General features: G+C 36.5%; 1 protein-coding gene across 1 annotated transcript in view; it reads right to left on the bottom strand.

Moving 5' to 3' along the window:
• Positions 1-13,358, bottom strand: part of si:ch73-335l21.1 (insulin receptor substrate 1-B) — an 84,164-nt gene extending 70,806 nt beyond the window's left edge. Inside the window, exon 1 of the mRNA XM_067446051.1 lies at positions 12,609-13,358. Coding sequence (XP_067302152.1) covers positions 12,609-12,957 — 349 coding nt within the window. The 5' untranslated portion in view covers positions 12,958-13,358. The remainder of the gene's footprint in view (positions 1-12,608) is intronic.
• Between the last annotated feature and the right edge of the window lie 4,074 nt (positions 13,359-17,432).

Below are 17,432 nucleotides of genomic sequence, written 5' to 3'. Positions count from 1 at the left end.
CGATTCGTTGAGACTGTTTTCCAAGATGGAAATTCCTGTCCGTGAACGCGTAAGGCACTATGTTTATAAAGTATCTTCTTATTAAACTGTTTGTACTCTTACAAAGTTCTCAATGCTTCGGTTTGCATGTAGGGACCCTCATTATGCTACCGTGTTAGTGTGAGGCTATTTTGAGCCTTGTTAGTGGTATTAACTAGTGATTTAATTTCACTTACTCTGTGCCCCATAGACTAGTGTTATAAGCTAATCTATTTTTAGAGATAAAACTCTTTACATTCGATTTTCATGAAAACGCATCCCAGAGAACAATCTACTCGGTAAACATGTGTTAATTACCCCTAGGTTCATTTCTCACCGGAGTTGTCCTTTAAGGGTAGGTAAACAGACATGTGTTGAATTAGAGATGATAAAAGTGAGTGGGTCCAATATCATTGGTCTTAAAAAGTGGGTGGGTCTTGTCCCACACGACACACAATGGTTCCGACGGCCATGTTTTACAACATTGGCAAAGATCGTTTACACTCGTCTTCTTCTTCTAACATGTCTTCCAGTGTGCCGAGTTCTGCTGACAACTATGCGTCGCTCAACATACACCACTAAAGCCATTGCTCTTTTGGTTGTAAGTCTATCCAATTGAGCCCAGAAGGCATTTTCTTTCCTGTTTCGGATAAAATACACCCCATAATCACAGCCCAATGGAGCAGTATCAGACTCATATCCTGACTAGAATCTGAGAATGATAATGTCCGCCTATAAATGTCCTTATCATTACTGGAAAAATGAAAATGAGTAAATGAAAAAAAATATATATATATATATATGTATATATATATATATATATATATATATATATATATATATATATATATATATATATATATATATATATATATATATTAATTCAAATGTGGTCTAATTAAATATATAATACTTTTTAATGTAAATATCAACACAAACACACACACACACACACATATATATAAAATATAATTTAACATGAATATGATTTAAATAATCTTAAGTCTCTTGTGTGACCAGCACCACTGATAACACAAATGTGCTTCTTCTCATTTGCCCTTTAACAACAATGTATTTATTTAGCAGACTTTGTGTCCAAAGCAACACTGAAAATAATTTTGTGTAGGACTTCCTTTTACTTTAACAAGTTTACTAAGTTTAACAAATAATTACACAGAAACGGCAACTGCAACATTTAATTAAATGCAAAATGTTGCAATTAGAAAGACTGAAATAGTATTTTCTTGTAAGACGTACACTGGCAATGTTTTATTTTTTACGAATTATCTTTATTTTTTTTACAGTGAGCCTACAACCAGAAAGAAGCTGTTGCTGGGCTAGTCCTGAGAACTGCTTTATAAACTGTACAGTGAGGAGCCTAATGGATATTTTTGTCACAGGCTTACATTTCAGGATCTGGTCATGTTTAAGCAGCACTTAAGGACAGGCTTTAAGTTGTTAAGGAGGTGCATGAGGGTCAAACAGTAGTGAGCTCGCATCTGTATAGCAGACTCAAGCCCCCTGTGATCTGCTTCATTACATCAGATTTAGCATTAAAATAGAACAAGCTCTGCCGTTGGCTGTGTTTGTATGTGTGTCCGAGATCTCACAGAGACAATAATTACCAGCACATTAAGGAGATGAGTGAGGCTTAGGGAAGTTTAACCTTTGAGCATCAGCCACGAGCCAGACTGGCATCACAGCCGCCGCATACTGTACAAATACACAAACTCAGTGTTTTCTTGAGATAAAGTAAAGAAAGATTTGTTTCAGGGCTGCACAATTAATCGAATTTGTAATCGTGATTACAATTACGGATGTCTCAATTATGTAATCGTTCAATAAAATGTAATCGCAATTACAAAAAACAAAAAATCCACTTCTGTACTTAAAGGACAACTCCGGTGAGAAATGAACCTGGGGGTGATTAACACATGGTTACCGAGTAGATCGTTCTCTGCGATGCGTTTTCATGAAAATCGAATGTAAAGAGTTTTATCTCTAAAAACAGATTAGCTTATAACACTAGTCTATGGGGCACAGGGTAAGTGAAATTAAATCGCTAGTTAATACCACTAACAAGGCTCAAAATAGCCCCACACTAACACGGTAGCATAATGATGGTCACTACATGCAAACCGAAGCATTGACAACTTGGTAAGAGTACAGTTTAATAAGAAGATACTTTATAAACACAGCGCATTACGCGTTCACGGACAGGTGCCATCTAGGAAAACAGAAACAGTTTTTCTCCTTCCTACATGTTATCTTAAGTTTTTTTCCCCATTGTTTCATTTTTATTTTTAGTATACCATAATATACCATGCATATTTTACTTTTTTTTATTTAAAAAAACCAAACCAATGGACTGTTTTCAGCTTGTTTCTTTTGATATAACAATATGGCATGCAGTCGCTTCAAACTAAAAATATCAAGCTATTCAAAACTTCATTCAATGTAAATTGTGAGCATCATATTTTATAACCGCAATTACAATTTCAGGGGAATAATCGACAATTCAGATTTTTGTCATAATCGTGCAGCCCTAATTTGTTTGATTTCACAAAGGCCATGTCTGTTTCCAACATTTAGTCAGAATAGGCTACATGCGTGACATGGCTTCATCTTTGCAATTGACTAAACAAAGTATTTTAAATGAATAAAGTGCCTTTTATTGATTCATTGAACAAAGTAGCATTTGATTCTATAAAACACCAGCTTGTATAGTAAAGTGGGTTTCACCTGCAGTCAGATATGGTGCCAATGGTGAGAAAATCAGTTCCTCCAACCTGATTTCTTCTCCCTTTTTGCAGCTGCACAAATATCAAACATGAAATATCTGCTCACAGCGGCGAGCCTGCTTGGTATTTGTTCAATTGAATTTGGCATTAAAAATCCACACGACACCAGGAATGCAGGTGAGTTTCCCAGGACACTCCTTTTTTTCACACATACACTACATATAAGTTTGGGGTAGCATTGGATTTTTAGTTGTTTTTGAAGGAAGACTCTTGAGCTCACTAATGCTGCATTTATTTGATCAAATATACAGTTATTTTATTACAATTCCAAATAACAGTTTTTTATGTGAATGTTGTAAAATGTAATTTATTCCTGTGATCAGCGTCATTACTAAATCATTCTAATTTGGTGCTTAAGACACCCTTTTTATTATGCATATTATTAATTAATTATTATATGATTGATTATTCTTGTCAATGTTGAAAACAGTTGTGCAGCTTAAAGGGCGAGTTTACCCAAAAATGAAAATAATGTCATTTCAAACCTGTAAAACTTTCATCCTCAAAAAACAAATTAAGATTATTTTTAATAAAATCTGAGCAATTTCTGTCCCTCCATTGACAGCTATACACAACTACCACTCTGAAACGAATCCATATGAATTGAGCGGTTTAGTCTAAATTTTCTGAAGAGACTCGATCGCTTTATATGATGAACAGATTGAATTTAGGCCTTTATTCACATATAAATATTGATCAACTGCGTGGTAGTTGTAGTAAACAGAAGATCAAACATGTTTTCTTAATGTTTGAGAACCAATGAGGTTCGTTCTTGTGTTACGCATCACGTCTGAGCTTCAGCAGGAACCAATGAGTCAACTATCTAACTATCCCTTTTAATATTTTTATGGAAACCATGACATTTTTCAGGATTCTTTGATAAATAGAAAGTTCAAAACAGCATAAATGTCATTACTGACACGTTTGATCAATTCAATGCATCCTTGCTGAATAAATTTGCTTCTTACTGACCCCAACATTTGCACGATAATGTATGTTTATTTGACCCATCTGATAAACACTCTTCTAAACATTTTCTTTTTATGGAAGAAGTAGTTAGCAGCAACTGCCTTTAGCTTTGTTTGTTCAGCATTGTTCTTTGCGGTTTTCAACAAACGTTCAACGGTTGATGCTTCTAATGACTGTGGTCTCCATGTTCAGCTCGTGGTTAAGGAGGAATATACTGGCAAAATAGACAACAGCCGGTCCAAAACCTTCACCAAAGGGAAAATATTCAGCTGTTTGCCCCACTTTACTCCCTAGTGCAATAGTTGTTCAGGGTGCAAATTCTTGTGCTTGTCAGTAAATATCCAAGATTATGACTGCCAGTTAAATCTCAGTTGTATGTAAACATCAAAGCACAGGTTTTTATAAGCCTAGTAAAATGTAATAAAAGAGTATCTAATGTGTGACAATTAAAGTTATGTCAATACGTTAATAACTAACACTGATGAATGAATAAATCAGTGTGAAAGAAAACAAATGTTTAAAGGAATAGGTCAGACCCCAGATTCGATGAATAGCATATGAATGAATCAAAGCGGATGAAAGCGGCAACTGAAATTTCATCCCCAGCGTAATTTGAACAGCAGGGGGGCGGAGGTGCAGATTACTGTTGGACACATTCCCAATCATCATGCCTAATGTCTGTAAAGAATATGGACAGGGAGTAAAGGCATTAAGATGTGTAAAAGTGAGTATGGACAACATTCCCACAGGTCATTTTGCAGTTGTCATGCCCATCAACAGGTCAACCCCAGCAGAGAGCAAGTTATGGAGGTAAGACAGATGTCAAATGTTTTAACAGCCAATCAGTAGACTGGTTTGTTTAGCTTGTTCCAGTCGGGCTGGTTTATGGACGACAACTGGAGGGTCATCTCTAGCCTGGGTGCCTGACCCTGACATCTTGTTACGGCATCATCTCCTTTACTCACCTTTCATCCCTGCCTTAACACACACACACACACACACATTCTGTCACTGTCTTATCCCATGTACAGTCAAAGAGGCTTTGCGTTGCATTCAGAGTAAATATATGAAGGTCCACCCTTTGGTTGCAACAAAACCTTTTTCAGAATCGACACACGTTTCTGTGTGTATGAAATATGAGAAGTACCAGTCGATAGTTTTGGAAACATTAAGATATTTTTATTGAAAGTAGTCTCTTAGGGCCAGATTTACTGACACACTGCAAAAAAATGCTTTTCTTACTTAGTATTTTTGTCTTGTTTCTAGTCCAAACATCTAAAAATTCTTAAAACCAGAAGTATTTAATAGACAAGCAAAAGTAATTGCCTTGTTTTGGGGGACAAAATAGCTCAAAATTAAGAGATTTTTTGCTAAAAATGAGCAAAATAATCTTAATTCAAATCTGAAAACAAGATTATTTTGCTAACCCCATTTGGCAGATTATGTTAACTCTTAATTTTGAGTTATTGTTTCCCAAAACAAGACAATAATTTGTACTTGTCTAGTAAATGTTTCTTAATGTAAGAATTTTTAGATATTTTGACTAGAAACTGAACAAAAATACTAGGTAAGAAAATCATTTTTTGCAGTGCAGCTTGCGCTCGTGCAAACCCTCTTCTGTCAGGATTTACTAAAGACATGCAGTGAAAAATTAGCGCTGAAAAGGCGTGAACAGGGATATTTTTGCTTCCCTTTCAGATGCAAAATGCATGGAAGGAGGGTATTTAAATTAGCCTAGAAATCTAGACGCACCCTAGCGGCAGCAAATCTAATTTGCTAATCTGCGAGTGTCGTCTAGTAACTCTCAAAACCCTTCTGAGCTGTAATCGCCAAACTCTTGCCGGGCCAATCACATCGTGTATAGAGTTGGCGGGCGGGGCCATAATGACAACGGCCGAGTTGCGTTTGCGTGCTTCTAGTAAACGCAGAAACTGGCGAACGGCGGTCTTTCGAATCAGCTTTGACCGCGACTCTGGAAGACTTGGAGTTAAGCTTTTCTCTGAGAAAAGAACAAAGAACGGCACTGAAGTCATTCTTAAAAAGGGAAGATGTGTTTGGAGTTTTGCCGACTGGATACGGCGAAAGATTAATCTTTCAACGAGCTCTGCTTCACCTTCGTTGCACTGGTTGGTGTAGCGCTATCCTATCGCGTGCAGAGGGAGTTTGAAAGACAACCGTTTATCCCGCCCCTCGGATTGAACTGTCAATGGTGAGTTTCCAGACCAAACATCTTGATGAGGGTCTGGCTTGTCAGGCTATATTTAAATGAATCACGCAAGGTGATTTACTAAGGTTTGTGCTCGTCAATTTACTGGTGTTTGCGCCATTATTTACCGCCCAAAAAAAGCATGTCTTAAACAAGACGCAAACTGGTAGATTGTGCAGGTCATTATGGAAATGATCCGGCTGCGTCTGTTTTCTGTCATTTGTGTGACGTCAGTAGATCACGAACTGAACTTTCCACTCCATCTGCGTTTTTTTGGAGTTGCGCTCTCATGCTAATTTGCCCTGTTTAGTAAATCTGGCCCATAATCTCACAAAGGCTGCATTTACTTGATCAAAAACACAGTAAAAAACGAACTAAAATATTACTGTGAAATATTATTACAATTTAACTTAACTGATTTGGTTTCTGTTGTACTTTTTATTTTAAAATGTATTTTATTCCTGTGATCAAAGCTGTATTTTCAGCATCATTACTCCAGTCTTCAGTGTCACATGATCATTCAAAAATCACCCTAAAATCTAAGATTTAGTTTTGTTTTGTTTTTTGTTTTTAGAAATCTGGATACACTGCCATTTAAAAGTTTGGGCTAAATAAGGAAAAAAGGGAAAAAAATTGAAATTATTTATTTTATTTACAATGATTTCTGAAGGATCATGTGACACTGAAGACTGGAAAATGCAGCTTTGAAATCACAGGAATAAATTACATTTTAAAATATTACAATAGAAACCAGTTCATTTAAATTGTGATAATATCTCACAGTATTACTGTTTTTATTTTTTGATTAAATAAATGCAGCCTTGGCGAGATCAAGACACTACTTTCAATAACATGAATGTTTCCAAACTTTTGACCTGTCCTGTACATATGGTATGGCATATGGTTGGTCCGTTCATTATGCACTCATTATGTAATGCAGTAATAGCACCTTGGACTCTTGATATTGGTTTGCAAGGGTTGCGTCACATGTTAGGTTTGTTAGTGGTATCTCCTGCAGCCAAGGAACATGCGGGGCTGTGTAATTGCTGGAGGAGTCACGGTCACTGCCCTTTTTGTCTGTTTACTCTTTGCAAGTGTACCTGCTTTCGCCAGTTCAGAATGACAGGTTATATAATATTCAGTATTTTTTTTTATTTTTTTTTAATACCAATTGCCCATGTGATTTAATTTGCAGCTTTCAGCAGGCATTAATAGAGATTATTTATTTGGGTTATTCCACCCTGGTGTCACGAAAGCAGAATAATACAGAAATGCTGATCATTTGCAATAGTAAGCAAGAAAGAAACCTGTTTGCATTACGTTGCTATTTGCAGGTTTGTCTTTAATTTATTTGCAGGGTCAAAGAAGGCCATTTGAGGTCAAAGAAAGATCTTGGGATAGGCTAGATACACTGGCTGATCCATTAGTAATCAGATTAACTGCTCAATCGGACTGAAAACCCTTCGCGTATACACCCTAATCAATCTGAATGAGCTCGATCTGAATTAAATATCGGTCTGATTGAAAGGGGTGGTTTATTCCTTTTCTAATCCGATCGAGCGTGATTAGAACATGTAAACACTTAATCGGATTGAAAACCGAAACTGGAAACAACTGCGTATGTGGTTACTTGACGTAGAAGTGGCCTAATGATGTATGGCGCTTGGAATGAACTGATATTGTTAAATAAAATAAGAAATTACTTCCCATCAGTCCTCACATACTATCATCCACAGACACTTTATTTTGTGTGCGGGAAGGGGCCTTTTTACAGTTTGATAAATATAAGCAGCACGGCATAATGGTTCATGCGCTCGTCTCCTAATCAGGACCCGAGATAGATAAATATTAAATCTGCTAAAAAAAATTAAGTACTATGATTATTTGGGGTGTAATGATACCCTTATGTCACAAATAGATACATATCACGAAACAATATTATTGCGTTTACTCCAAGACATGGTAAAAGCTTGATATTTCATTGGGGGGTGGAAATTAATAAGCTTGTACTTGGTGATTTTAACCAGAATTAAAATATGATTCTGAAATTATGAGCTAAAAATACAGAATTGTTTTAGACGAATATGTTCCTAACTAGGTGTATATATATATATATATATATATATATATATATATATATATATATATATATATATATATATACTTCTTTCAAGTAATAAGTACGTTTTTAATATGCCATTGAAAAAATACGGGTGAGGGGTTCGAATGCTGGTCGCCATGTTGCCCCTCCATCTTGAAAGTACATTAGCCAAAGAGGGACATACCCGTAAATTCAAGCTTCGGCTTTCGACATTCGACATGGCCGTGTCGATTGTGAAGAGCGTGATTGCCGTGTTAATCTTGGACTAAATCGGCCACCGTAGGTGTTCAAACGAAATCGGAATTGAGAGGAACAGAAACTAATATTCACTGCATTGTCATATACCTGTTCACCGCTAGATGGTGGAAAATATCACATTGTGTAGCTTTAATATAGTAGTTTCAACAGTATATATGGTAGTTTAATGAAGTAATGAAGTATTGCAAGCTTAAACTTAAACTGTAAACTTTTTTCCCCCACATACAGTCATTTTTATTTTGGGTGAACTATACACAATACAGATTGTCACTATTTTTGTATTGCAATATATTGTGACACGTGACATTGTGACATTATTTATAATTTATAACAGATTATATATCACAACAATATTCTTTAAACCGCCATGACGTTTAGTTAATTTGGGTTGCACAAGAGGAACGTCAACCGATTTAAAATTTGTAACAATTACAAACGTTGAACTGAATCTCAAGCCGATTGAAAATGACTGACTATTAGAAAAGTCATTGAATAATTCACACAGTGTCTGTAATACAGGCCAAAACATGTCCCTATTCTAAATAATAGATGTAAATGTAAAGCATTACCCCGTAACATTGCGTTAACAGAATGAACGAGGTGTATCTCAACTGTTTGTGCAAGTTTAGCGGCTCTCGTGAGAAGACACGATAACACATGCTCGGGTAGTGTGGATAAGCTGAACTTCAGTAACAGTCTTTCCCTTCTTCAACAGCAAAGGAGGCCCCTCTACCCAACATGGGGGCAACTACTTTGCTGGAGAGGAAGAAAAACTGTCGTTTCAACACCACCAGCAGCTGTACTACTAATGCAATGAGAAAGTCTGGAGGATGTATGGCAAGCTATTTTACATTTAATCATTAAAACATACTCCATTTTCATGCTGCTAGTACTTTAGTACCTATTCATTTTCTACTACTGCTTATTTTTTGAGGTATTAGAACCTTTACCTCAAGTGTTTATTTATTAGATACTTGTATTTATTTCAATAGTGTCTAGTATTTAATTATACTTAAAGGGATAGTTGACCCAAAAATGAAATTGTGATGTTCATCTGCTTACCCCCAGGCCATCCAAGATATACTGTATTTCCCGGACTATAAGTCGCTCTGGAGTTTAAGTCGCATCAGTCAAAAAATGCGTCATGAAGAGGAAAAAACATATAAATAGCATTATACTGGACTATATTGCCATCTTCACAGCGCACGCGCAAGCATCAGCAGGTCAGAAGCAGCGCGGAGAGCGCTCGCTCGCTATGAATTTACAATTTGCAAAATCCATAAAAATATTGAAAACAATTTGAATTGTCAGAAATGTCATAATGAGCATTTTATGAATTCACACCGTCTATGATTCACACACGGGCAGCGTTTGCCTCGCGCCGGCAGAGTGTTGTTCAAGCACATCTGTGGACTCGTTTCTTCAGCTCTGGCCATCTTGCTTTCCGTCCGCGATTAGCTTTCTTTTTTTCTTCATTACAGTTAAAGTAACCTCTGCTTTTCGCCAGTCGATTACCATTTACCGTTCTCGCCTCGGTTGCATATTTTACTACCTGCAGTTTGTAATTTGCTGAATAGGATTTTCTTTATGGAGGGGCATTTTGTTAGTGTTCAGTCTTTCTCAGATGTTGTCTTTAAGGTAGCATTTCAGTTAACAGTGTTTTTCAGTTTTCAGTTGTTGTCTTCAGGGGTAGGCTAAAGGATAGGGCTGTGCGATATTGAAGAAAAATGCGTGAGCAATATCTTGTTAAATAATGCGATATTCGATATGCGATACGATATTGCAATTAGTGTGTAAAATCAATTTAAATTTTATTTTTAAAAAATATTTAAAAACTGAGAGTGAAATAATTTGCGTTTCACATTCTTTCTGGGAAAAGAAAGCAACGCTACAACTTCTGAAAGTGACCAGCACAGTTGTAGAAAAAATGGTGTCACAAATTGTTCACGTTTGTGTGTGTGTGTGTGTCAAACAGCGCGAGACTGCAAATTATTGTTTTTCGCAAATTATTGCGTTTAATAACTCTTTTTAATGTCAAGCAAAGTCACATAATAACAGTCGTGTGCCCAGTCTATTCTCTGCCTAATGTGTGACCTAAAACTTACACTTTTCACAATGTATATGTAGCCTAATAAAATCATTCAGATATTGCAAGCAACTGCGATATGCATATTGCGATATGTACATTTGCGATATTTCGATAATTTCGATATATTGCACAGCCCTACTAAAGGAGAAGCGCCCTCTCGCGGCTGTAGACTTAGCTAAATGTTTTATCTTGTCAGTATGAATTAAATTTGATATATAAGTCGCACCTGACTATAAGTCGCAGGACCAGTCAAACTATAAAACAAAGTCACATAATAACAGTCGCGACATAATAGTCCGGAAAAATACAGTAAGTGAATTTGTTTCTTCAGTAAAAATTTGTTGGAATTCAGTGCGTGATCACTTCTGGCGATTGAGGCCTGTACACGATCTGGCGTAGTTTACACAAGCGCCGAAAGTGAACTCGCATGTATCTCTATGCCATATCATGTACATTTACCTCACTCACCGGAAGTGATAGCGCACTGAAGGCTGTTGGACATGGTTGTTTATTAGAGGTAAAAAAATTATAAATGCTGTTAGGGTTTCTCGCGCAAAGATCGTTTTGTGTCTTAAGACCTCAATGTGTTGCCACGAGTCGCAGGGTTTAATATGGATTTGTCTGCAGGTTTCTTTTTTACTCTCATAGATTTTGTATCTCTTGGATGGTTAACTTAATAGTTTTTATATGTATCTGCTTAATATAGACCTTATTCACATCAGCACCAGCTTTGCTTTATACTGGGAATAAAAGTGAGGCTGTGAGGGATGGACATAAATCTCTTCAGTGGGTTGTACTGGTATTTCATGCGTTTTGGGATTGTTCTGCTGATGAAACACTGCAAAAGTATCTTACCAAGACATTTCAGTAGACAAACTCCAGAAAAGGTAAGGTGTGAAACAATGTAAGTGATGTAGTATTTTTTATACAGCTTTTTACAGAATATGCCACTGAAAACACGGTGTGCTTCGCTTTCATACCTGTATATTAATACATTGAATATTAATGAAAAAATAAGAGAGAGATTAGACCGTATGGAAATAGATGGCACTAGATGTGATATAAACTCATTCTTTTTTTAAATCCATATTATATGAATTATAAGACATGTCTATATGTTTAATTTATAGTTTGTCCTCGTTATGCCATTATGTTTGGCAGACAGTTCTTGTGTTTCTTTGATTTTATTGTTCATACATTAGCATTGTTGTACGAGATTCTCCACTGTCAACAGGCAAATGCCTGTAAAAAACATTATTATCACAACTTGTTATCTTTGGTCAAATCAAGTTACATAATTCATGTCGTTCAGATAGCATAATATTTTGAGTTTCTATTTATTAAACTCCATTGTAACTCTTTTTTTTTTATTTCAATTAACTCAATTTTAAGGCAACCAGGTAAATTAGGCTACTTTTTTAAGTTAAACCAACAATATATCTTTTTTTTCCGGGTAGATGCCCCTGCAGAAAACAGTGAATATACAAGCCAAGTAGTTTGACCAACATTAAGACTAGGGATCTGTTTTGACTTCTGTCTGGTAGAATAATGTACTTTCACCCAATGACAAGTGAAAATCCTGTCATTTACCACCTTAAAGTTTACAGAGCCCCTCACATGGCATGCAGGAAAAACAGTAAATTGCGCACACAATTTACTTTTTTTTTTCTTTCTTTCATGCACGTCATGTGCAGGGCTCCGTACAAGTTGTTCCAAACCTGTATGATTTTCCTTTTGTTCTGCTGAACACAAATGAAGATGTTTTGAAGAATATGGGTAACCAGAACAGTTGATGAACCCTTTACTTCCATACTGTAGTATGCAGAAAAATACTCATTTGGGTCCATCAACTGTTTGGTTACCCATATTCTTCAAAATATCTTCATTTGTGTTCAGCAGAAGAAAGAAACTCATACAGGTTTAGAACAACTTGAGGGTGAGCAAATGATGAGAGAACTTACAAATTTGGGTGAACTACACCTTTAATAGTCCCATCATTCTGCATTTTTTTATTAACGTTGTGCACTATCTACCATTTCACATGTAGCTACTATTTATTTTGTTACCCAGGCGAATTGGGATGTGCTGGCACGCCAGATGCAATTAAACGAAGCTTGCCACGTTAACACCTAATTTCCCCACTCGGTTCGCATTTCCCAGACTTACTCTTGCATTGAAGTTCCACCATCGCCTGGTACCATTCCTCCTGGTCCGTGTCGTTCTCCGCCGCCACCACGAAACTCTCAGCCCGTGTGTAGAGCACTATCATGTGTTTATTCTTCGAGTCGGCCCGTTTGTTGATGTTGAAGCACGTTTCCAGCGCCAGAGCCTTTTTGGGCATGGGGGCTTTACCTCGAAATTTCTTCTCGCTCTCGTAGTATTCGAGTCGGGCCGGGCCGCGCTCTGAAGCCGTCCGTAACACAAAGTAACGCCGGTGCATGGACTTCTGCTTGCGGAGATAACCGCATTTACGGACGTCCTCGGTGCTGCTCTGCAAATCTGTGTGGTTCTCCATGGCTGTTTCGCTCAATAGAAGTTCAGCCCTAAAAGTCGCAAACGACAGCAAATGCAACCACCGACCACCTCCGTTCCTTCAGAAAAGTCATGTGCGCAAAGGGCGAGAGAGGCTCCAACAAGCAGCTTCGTTCCGAAGAATAATGTCAACAAACGCCGCGCTGAACAGAACTGGCAGAACAGGAGAGCAGAAGAGTCCTCGACTGCGCACACGCGAGCACATGTGGTGCGGCGTGCGAGAAATAGCACAACTACTACTATTAAGAAGAAGCTTTAGGAGTTGATTAATCTCATTACTGTTGAGTATAGTAGACAGCTCCCCGTCACCCCTCCTCTCCAGAGCAGCGTTCACTGCTACTGTGAAGCTCTGTCACTCATCAGTCTGCTGTAGTTACTCTGTGTGTGTGTGTGTGTGTGTGTGTGTGTGTGTGTGTGTGTGTGTGTGTGTGTGAGAGAGAGAGAGAGAGAGAGAGAGAGAGAGAGAGAGAGAGAGAGAGAGAGAGAGAGAGAGAGAGAGAGAGAGAGAGAGAGAGAGACTGCGCGCGGAGGGACCATAGCTGTGTCGAGCACGAGGTTGCGGACCAGAATCAGATTTCATTCGCCTCTGGAGTTTGGACTGTCCTGACTTCATACTGCCTTAAACAAATTTCACTTAAAAAAAAAAAAAAAAAAAAAAAGTCAGACCAGCTAACCCTTCTTGGAAAAAATCAATCAATCAATCAATCAATCAATCAATCAAGTTTTTGCCTAATATTACTGCTTTTGAGGTAAAATGGAATTACGTAACTCTACTTAACTAAGTTAAGTAAAATTAACAAAGAAAATACGTCGTTTTAAAGGCACAATAGCCTATGTAAGATTTTTGGATTATCCAAACAAACAAAACAAAAAACACTAGAAATGTTATACTCAACATACACAGGAGCGGAAGAAGCGGAAGCGCTCGTCTGCGGCAGAATAGCTCTGCAAAATCAAGGTGTCATCAAACGACGCCTGTGTTTTGAATAAGAGTATTATGTATTAAAAATTATGTATTATGGCTTTAACTTGGCCACTAGAATGTTGAGTAATTTATACCCATTTAAAGTGTCCTTTGAAATAATCAAACAAACACATAATAAGTGTATGCTTCAGAAACATCTAAGTAAATAATACAGTAGATAAACAGTGACGGTAACATTCAATGGATTGTTTTTGAGTATGAATGTGTCTTTCTGAGTAGAAAACAAACTCCATGTGTCAGTGACTAAACTTAACATCAAAGGCAGTGTGCAAATACTGCTGGAAAACTGCAAAATCAACCTTATTAATAATTCAAGCCCCATGCATGATGGGAACAGAAGTATCAGAAAAGTTGAGTAGTTTTACTTCATTTTATAATTTTGATATTTAAGCTTTAATATTTACAAGCTTGAATTGAGCACTATAGAATGTACTTTTTTTTAAATTATTATTCTTGCCTTAACTAATCTCATGTAGAAATTGCATCCGATTTTTCTGTAGTATTTACTTATGTTCAGAATATTTTGTATCAGTGCAGAAGCCTATACTTATTTTTGAGGTCACATAAGGGTACAATTATTAGAACTATGACGGTTTAGTAATAAACTCCTAATTACTCTTTATTAATAGTTAGTAATGTAGTTGTTAAGTTTAGGTATTGTACAGGGATGTAGAATAAGGTCATGCTGCCGAATAAGTCATTAATATGTGCTTTATAAGTACTAATAAACAGACAATGTCCTTCAAAAAATGTCATAAAAAAAGGTTGAGAAAACTTAAAAGTTTAATTCAACCAGCTGCAGAACATATTTTGAGTTATCTCAACTTAGGGTCAATTAGTTACAAACTAATGTGTGTATAAATAGTTGAATAAACTTAAAAAGCTGAATTTGTCATACAAGACATAAGTTGGATTTTTTTTACAGTGTTATATGTATGCTATACCATATGTATGTATACCATTTTTAGTTAAGTAAATATCCTTTTCAGTTTGATTAACTATTGATTAGAATTAGAATCCTTATTCCAATATTGATTAATACATATTTATTATGGGCTATTAAACAAATATATTATGGGCTACTAGCTATTTTTTAACATTAGTTAATGCACTGTGAACTAACGTAACCAATCGGTGGGCAACTGGATTTTTAACTAACTCATGTTAACAAATGAGAACTTATTGTAAAGTGTTAACACTAAAACTAACTTTTCCCAGATTTTGCTTTTGAATTCAATAGGGATTCTTCAGATGTAGTTTAAAATTGCATTTAAATAAAAATACCGAAAACTGTTGGATTATTTTTTTTTTTTAAGTAGCTGACATAAAAAAGATACTTGATATTCTATAGGAGTAAATGTTAATTGTTGTCATAAATATCTTGTGACAGAAATATAATAATAATAAATCATTTATTGCTGATAGGAGTGACAATAGAGCAATTGTTCACAAGACTGAGTTCAAAAGCAGGTAGACCTTGCACTGTTGTATCATCCTTTAATATATTCAGAAGATGCTAAACATTTTTTGGTTTTACTTTCCACCAGGATGGAAAAAGTGTTTATCTATACATTTGAAATAAGCCAGTAATGCAGGTGTACATCATCATTTTAATTCTAAAAAGTTAAACACAATTTTAAAAATCTTTATTGAATACTGTATCATCATTTAATCATATTAAAACTGATCACCTGTGACATCTAGTGGACTAGCTGGCCCATTGCAGTATTTTGACAACGTGGACAGGAATGATAGGATTTTAGGTTAAAATACCCGAATAAGTGAATAAGGCGATGCATATATTTTTAGAAGCTGCAATGGTTCACCAAATTAATATTTAAGTACACAAATGCTTCTCTCTCAAAAATTTGGGTTACTTTATTTTAAGATGACGCAGTTGCATTTCACACATTGAACTCAAACAAGTAGTGAGTACCCTAATGTACTTAGTTACGGCTCAGATTCGGGTTAGTACATGTAACTTACTCACTGTAAAAAAAAAAAAAATGATGTCTCCAACTGAACATTTTCTAGCGACTAAACACATCTAAGTTTTTTAGTTGGCCAAACTGAATTTCTGTGAATTAAATTGCCCCAATTCACAGAAAATCAATTTGGCATAATTTGTTTTTTACAGTGCTGTTATTACTGTAGTAATACACTAACGTGTAATTACGTCACCTTAAAATGCGTTTTTTAACTTAATTATTTTAGATGAAGTCTAGCATGTAGAGCTGCATTTTAAAACGTCTGACTTGTCCACTATCAATCTCTCTTGACCGCAATCACCCGCTCAGAAATTAGACTAGGTCAGCGGAGAGGTGAAATTTATACTTTTCATTTTAATTTTCAGTTGAAAGCCCTAATGTTCATAGAGTGCAAATACATTCATAATGCGATAATGATCTTCACAGAAAAATATAAATGAAGCTGTCGTAAAAAGATATTGCATGAAATTTCAAAAGCAGCAAATTGAATTCGATTTGCATCACATGGACAATCAGATACACATAGACACAACAATTATGGATAGCTTTATGCAGATGCATACATCTCGAGATACAAAGACATTCTATATGAATCCTTTTGCAAAAGAAACCATCTCTACGTTATACAGGAAACTTGACGATATTAGACAATTTTTGGTCCATACAAGTGTTTTTTTCCCCTCTTAATCACTGAAACTGCAGTACATTCAGCAGCTTCCGGCTCAGCTTGAGAAGCGCATGCAGTCCGACAATGCACACACGAATACTTATTAACGCTCGAAATGAGCGCCAACGTCAAAATAAATAGAAAAACAAGCCCCGGCATACATACACAGACAGATAATTGGCGGAAATGCCTGTTTCGTCTATGCCGTCTTATTAACATGCATCTGAATCAAATAAACCCAATCGGCACTGAGGGAAAAATGTATTACTGAGATCTGAAGCTTGAATTGCTACTGTATTATTGTAATGTGTTGACCTCAGTGTATGAGTAAAGTAAGTGGGCACTCAGGTTAGGGCAATATTGGCACGAGAAGTTCTGCTGTGTGTGTGTGTGTGTGTGTGTGTGTGTGTGTGTGTGTGTGTGTGTGTGTGTGTGTGTTTGAGTGTGAGTGTTAATGGCTCTCATAAGCACCTTTCATCTGAAGTTCTCCTATTATCAGCAAAAAATACCACTGATATTAGGCAAAGCCCCCAAAAACTTGTACACACAAACACACACACTGTATAGCATCGGGTACAAAAGGGCACATACGTACAAACACACACACTCGCGCGCACACACACACACACACACACACACACACACACACACACACACACACACACACACACACACACACACACACACACACACACACACACACACACAACAAAGCATGTACAAATAGTTACATGTACAATATCTGCTAACAAACACCCACACCTTTCAACATACATGAAGACACATACACCCGCAAAAAGTGTTGGACGTTTTCTGTA

The sequence above is a fragment of the Pseudorasbora parva genome, chromosome 1, assembly GCF_024679245.1.
Source record: "Pseudorasbora parva isolate DD20220531a chromosome 1, ASM2467924v1, whole genome shotgun sequence".
In the NCBI taxonomy this organism is placed as follows: domain Eukaryota; kingdom Metazoa; phylum Chordata; class Actinopteri; order Cypriniformes; family Gobionidae; genus Pseudorasbora; species Pseudorasbora parva.
Note: the sequence above shows the minus strand (reverse complement) of the source record. Positions and strands in the feature narration are given on the sequence as shown.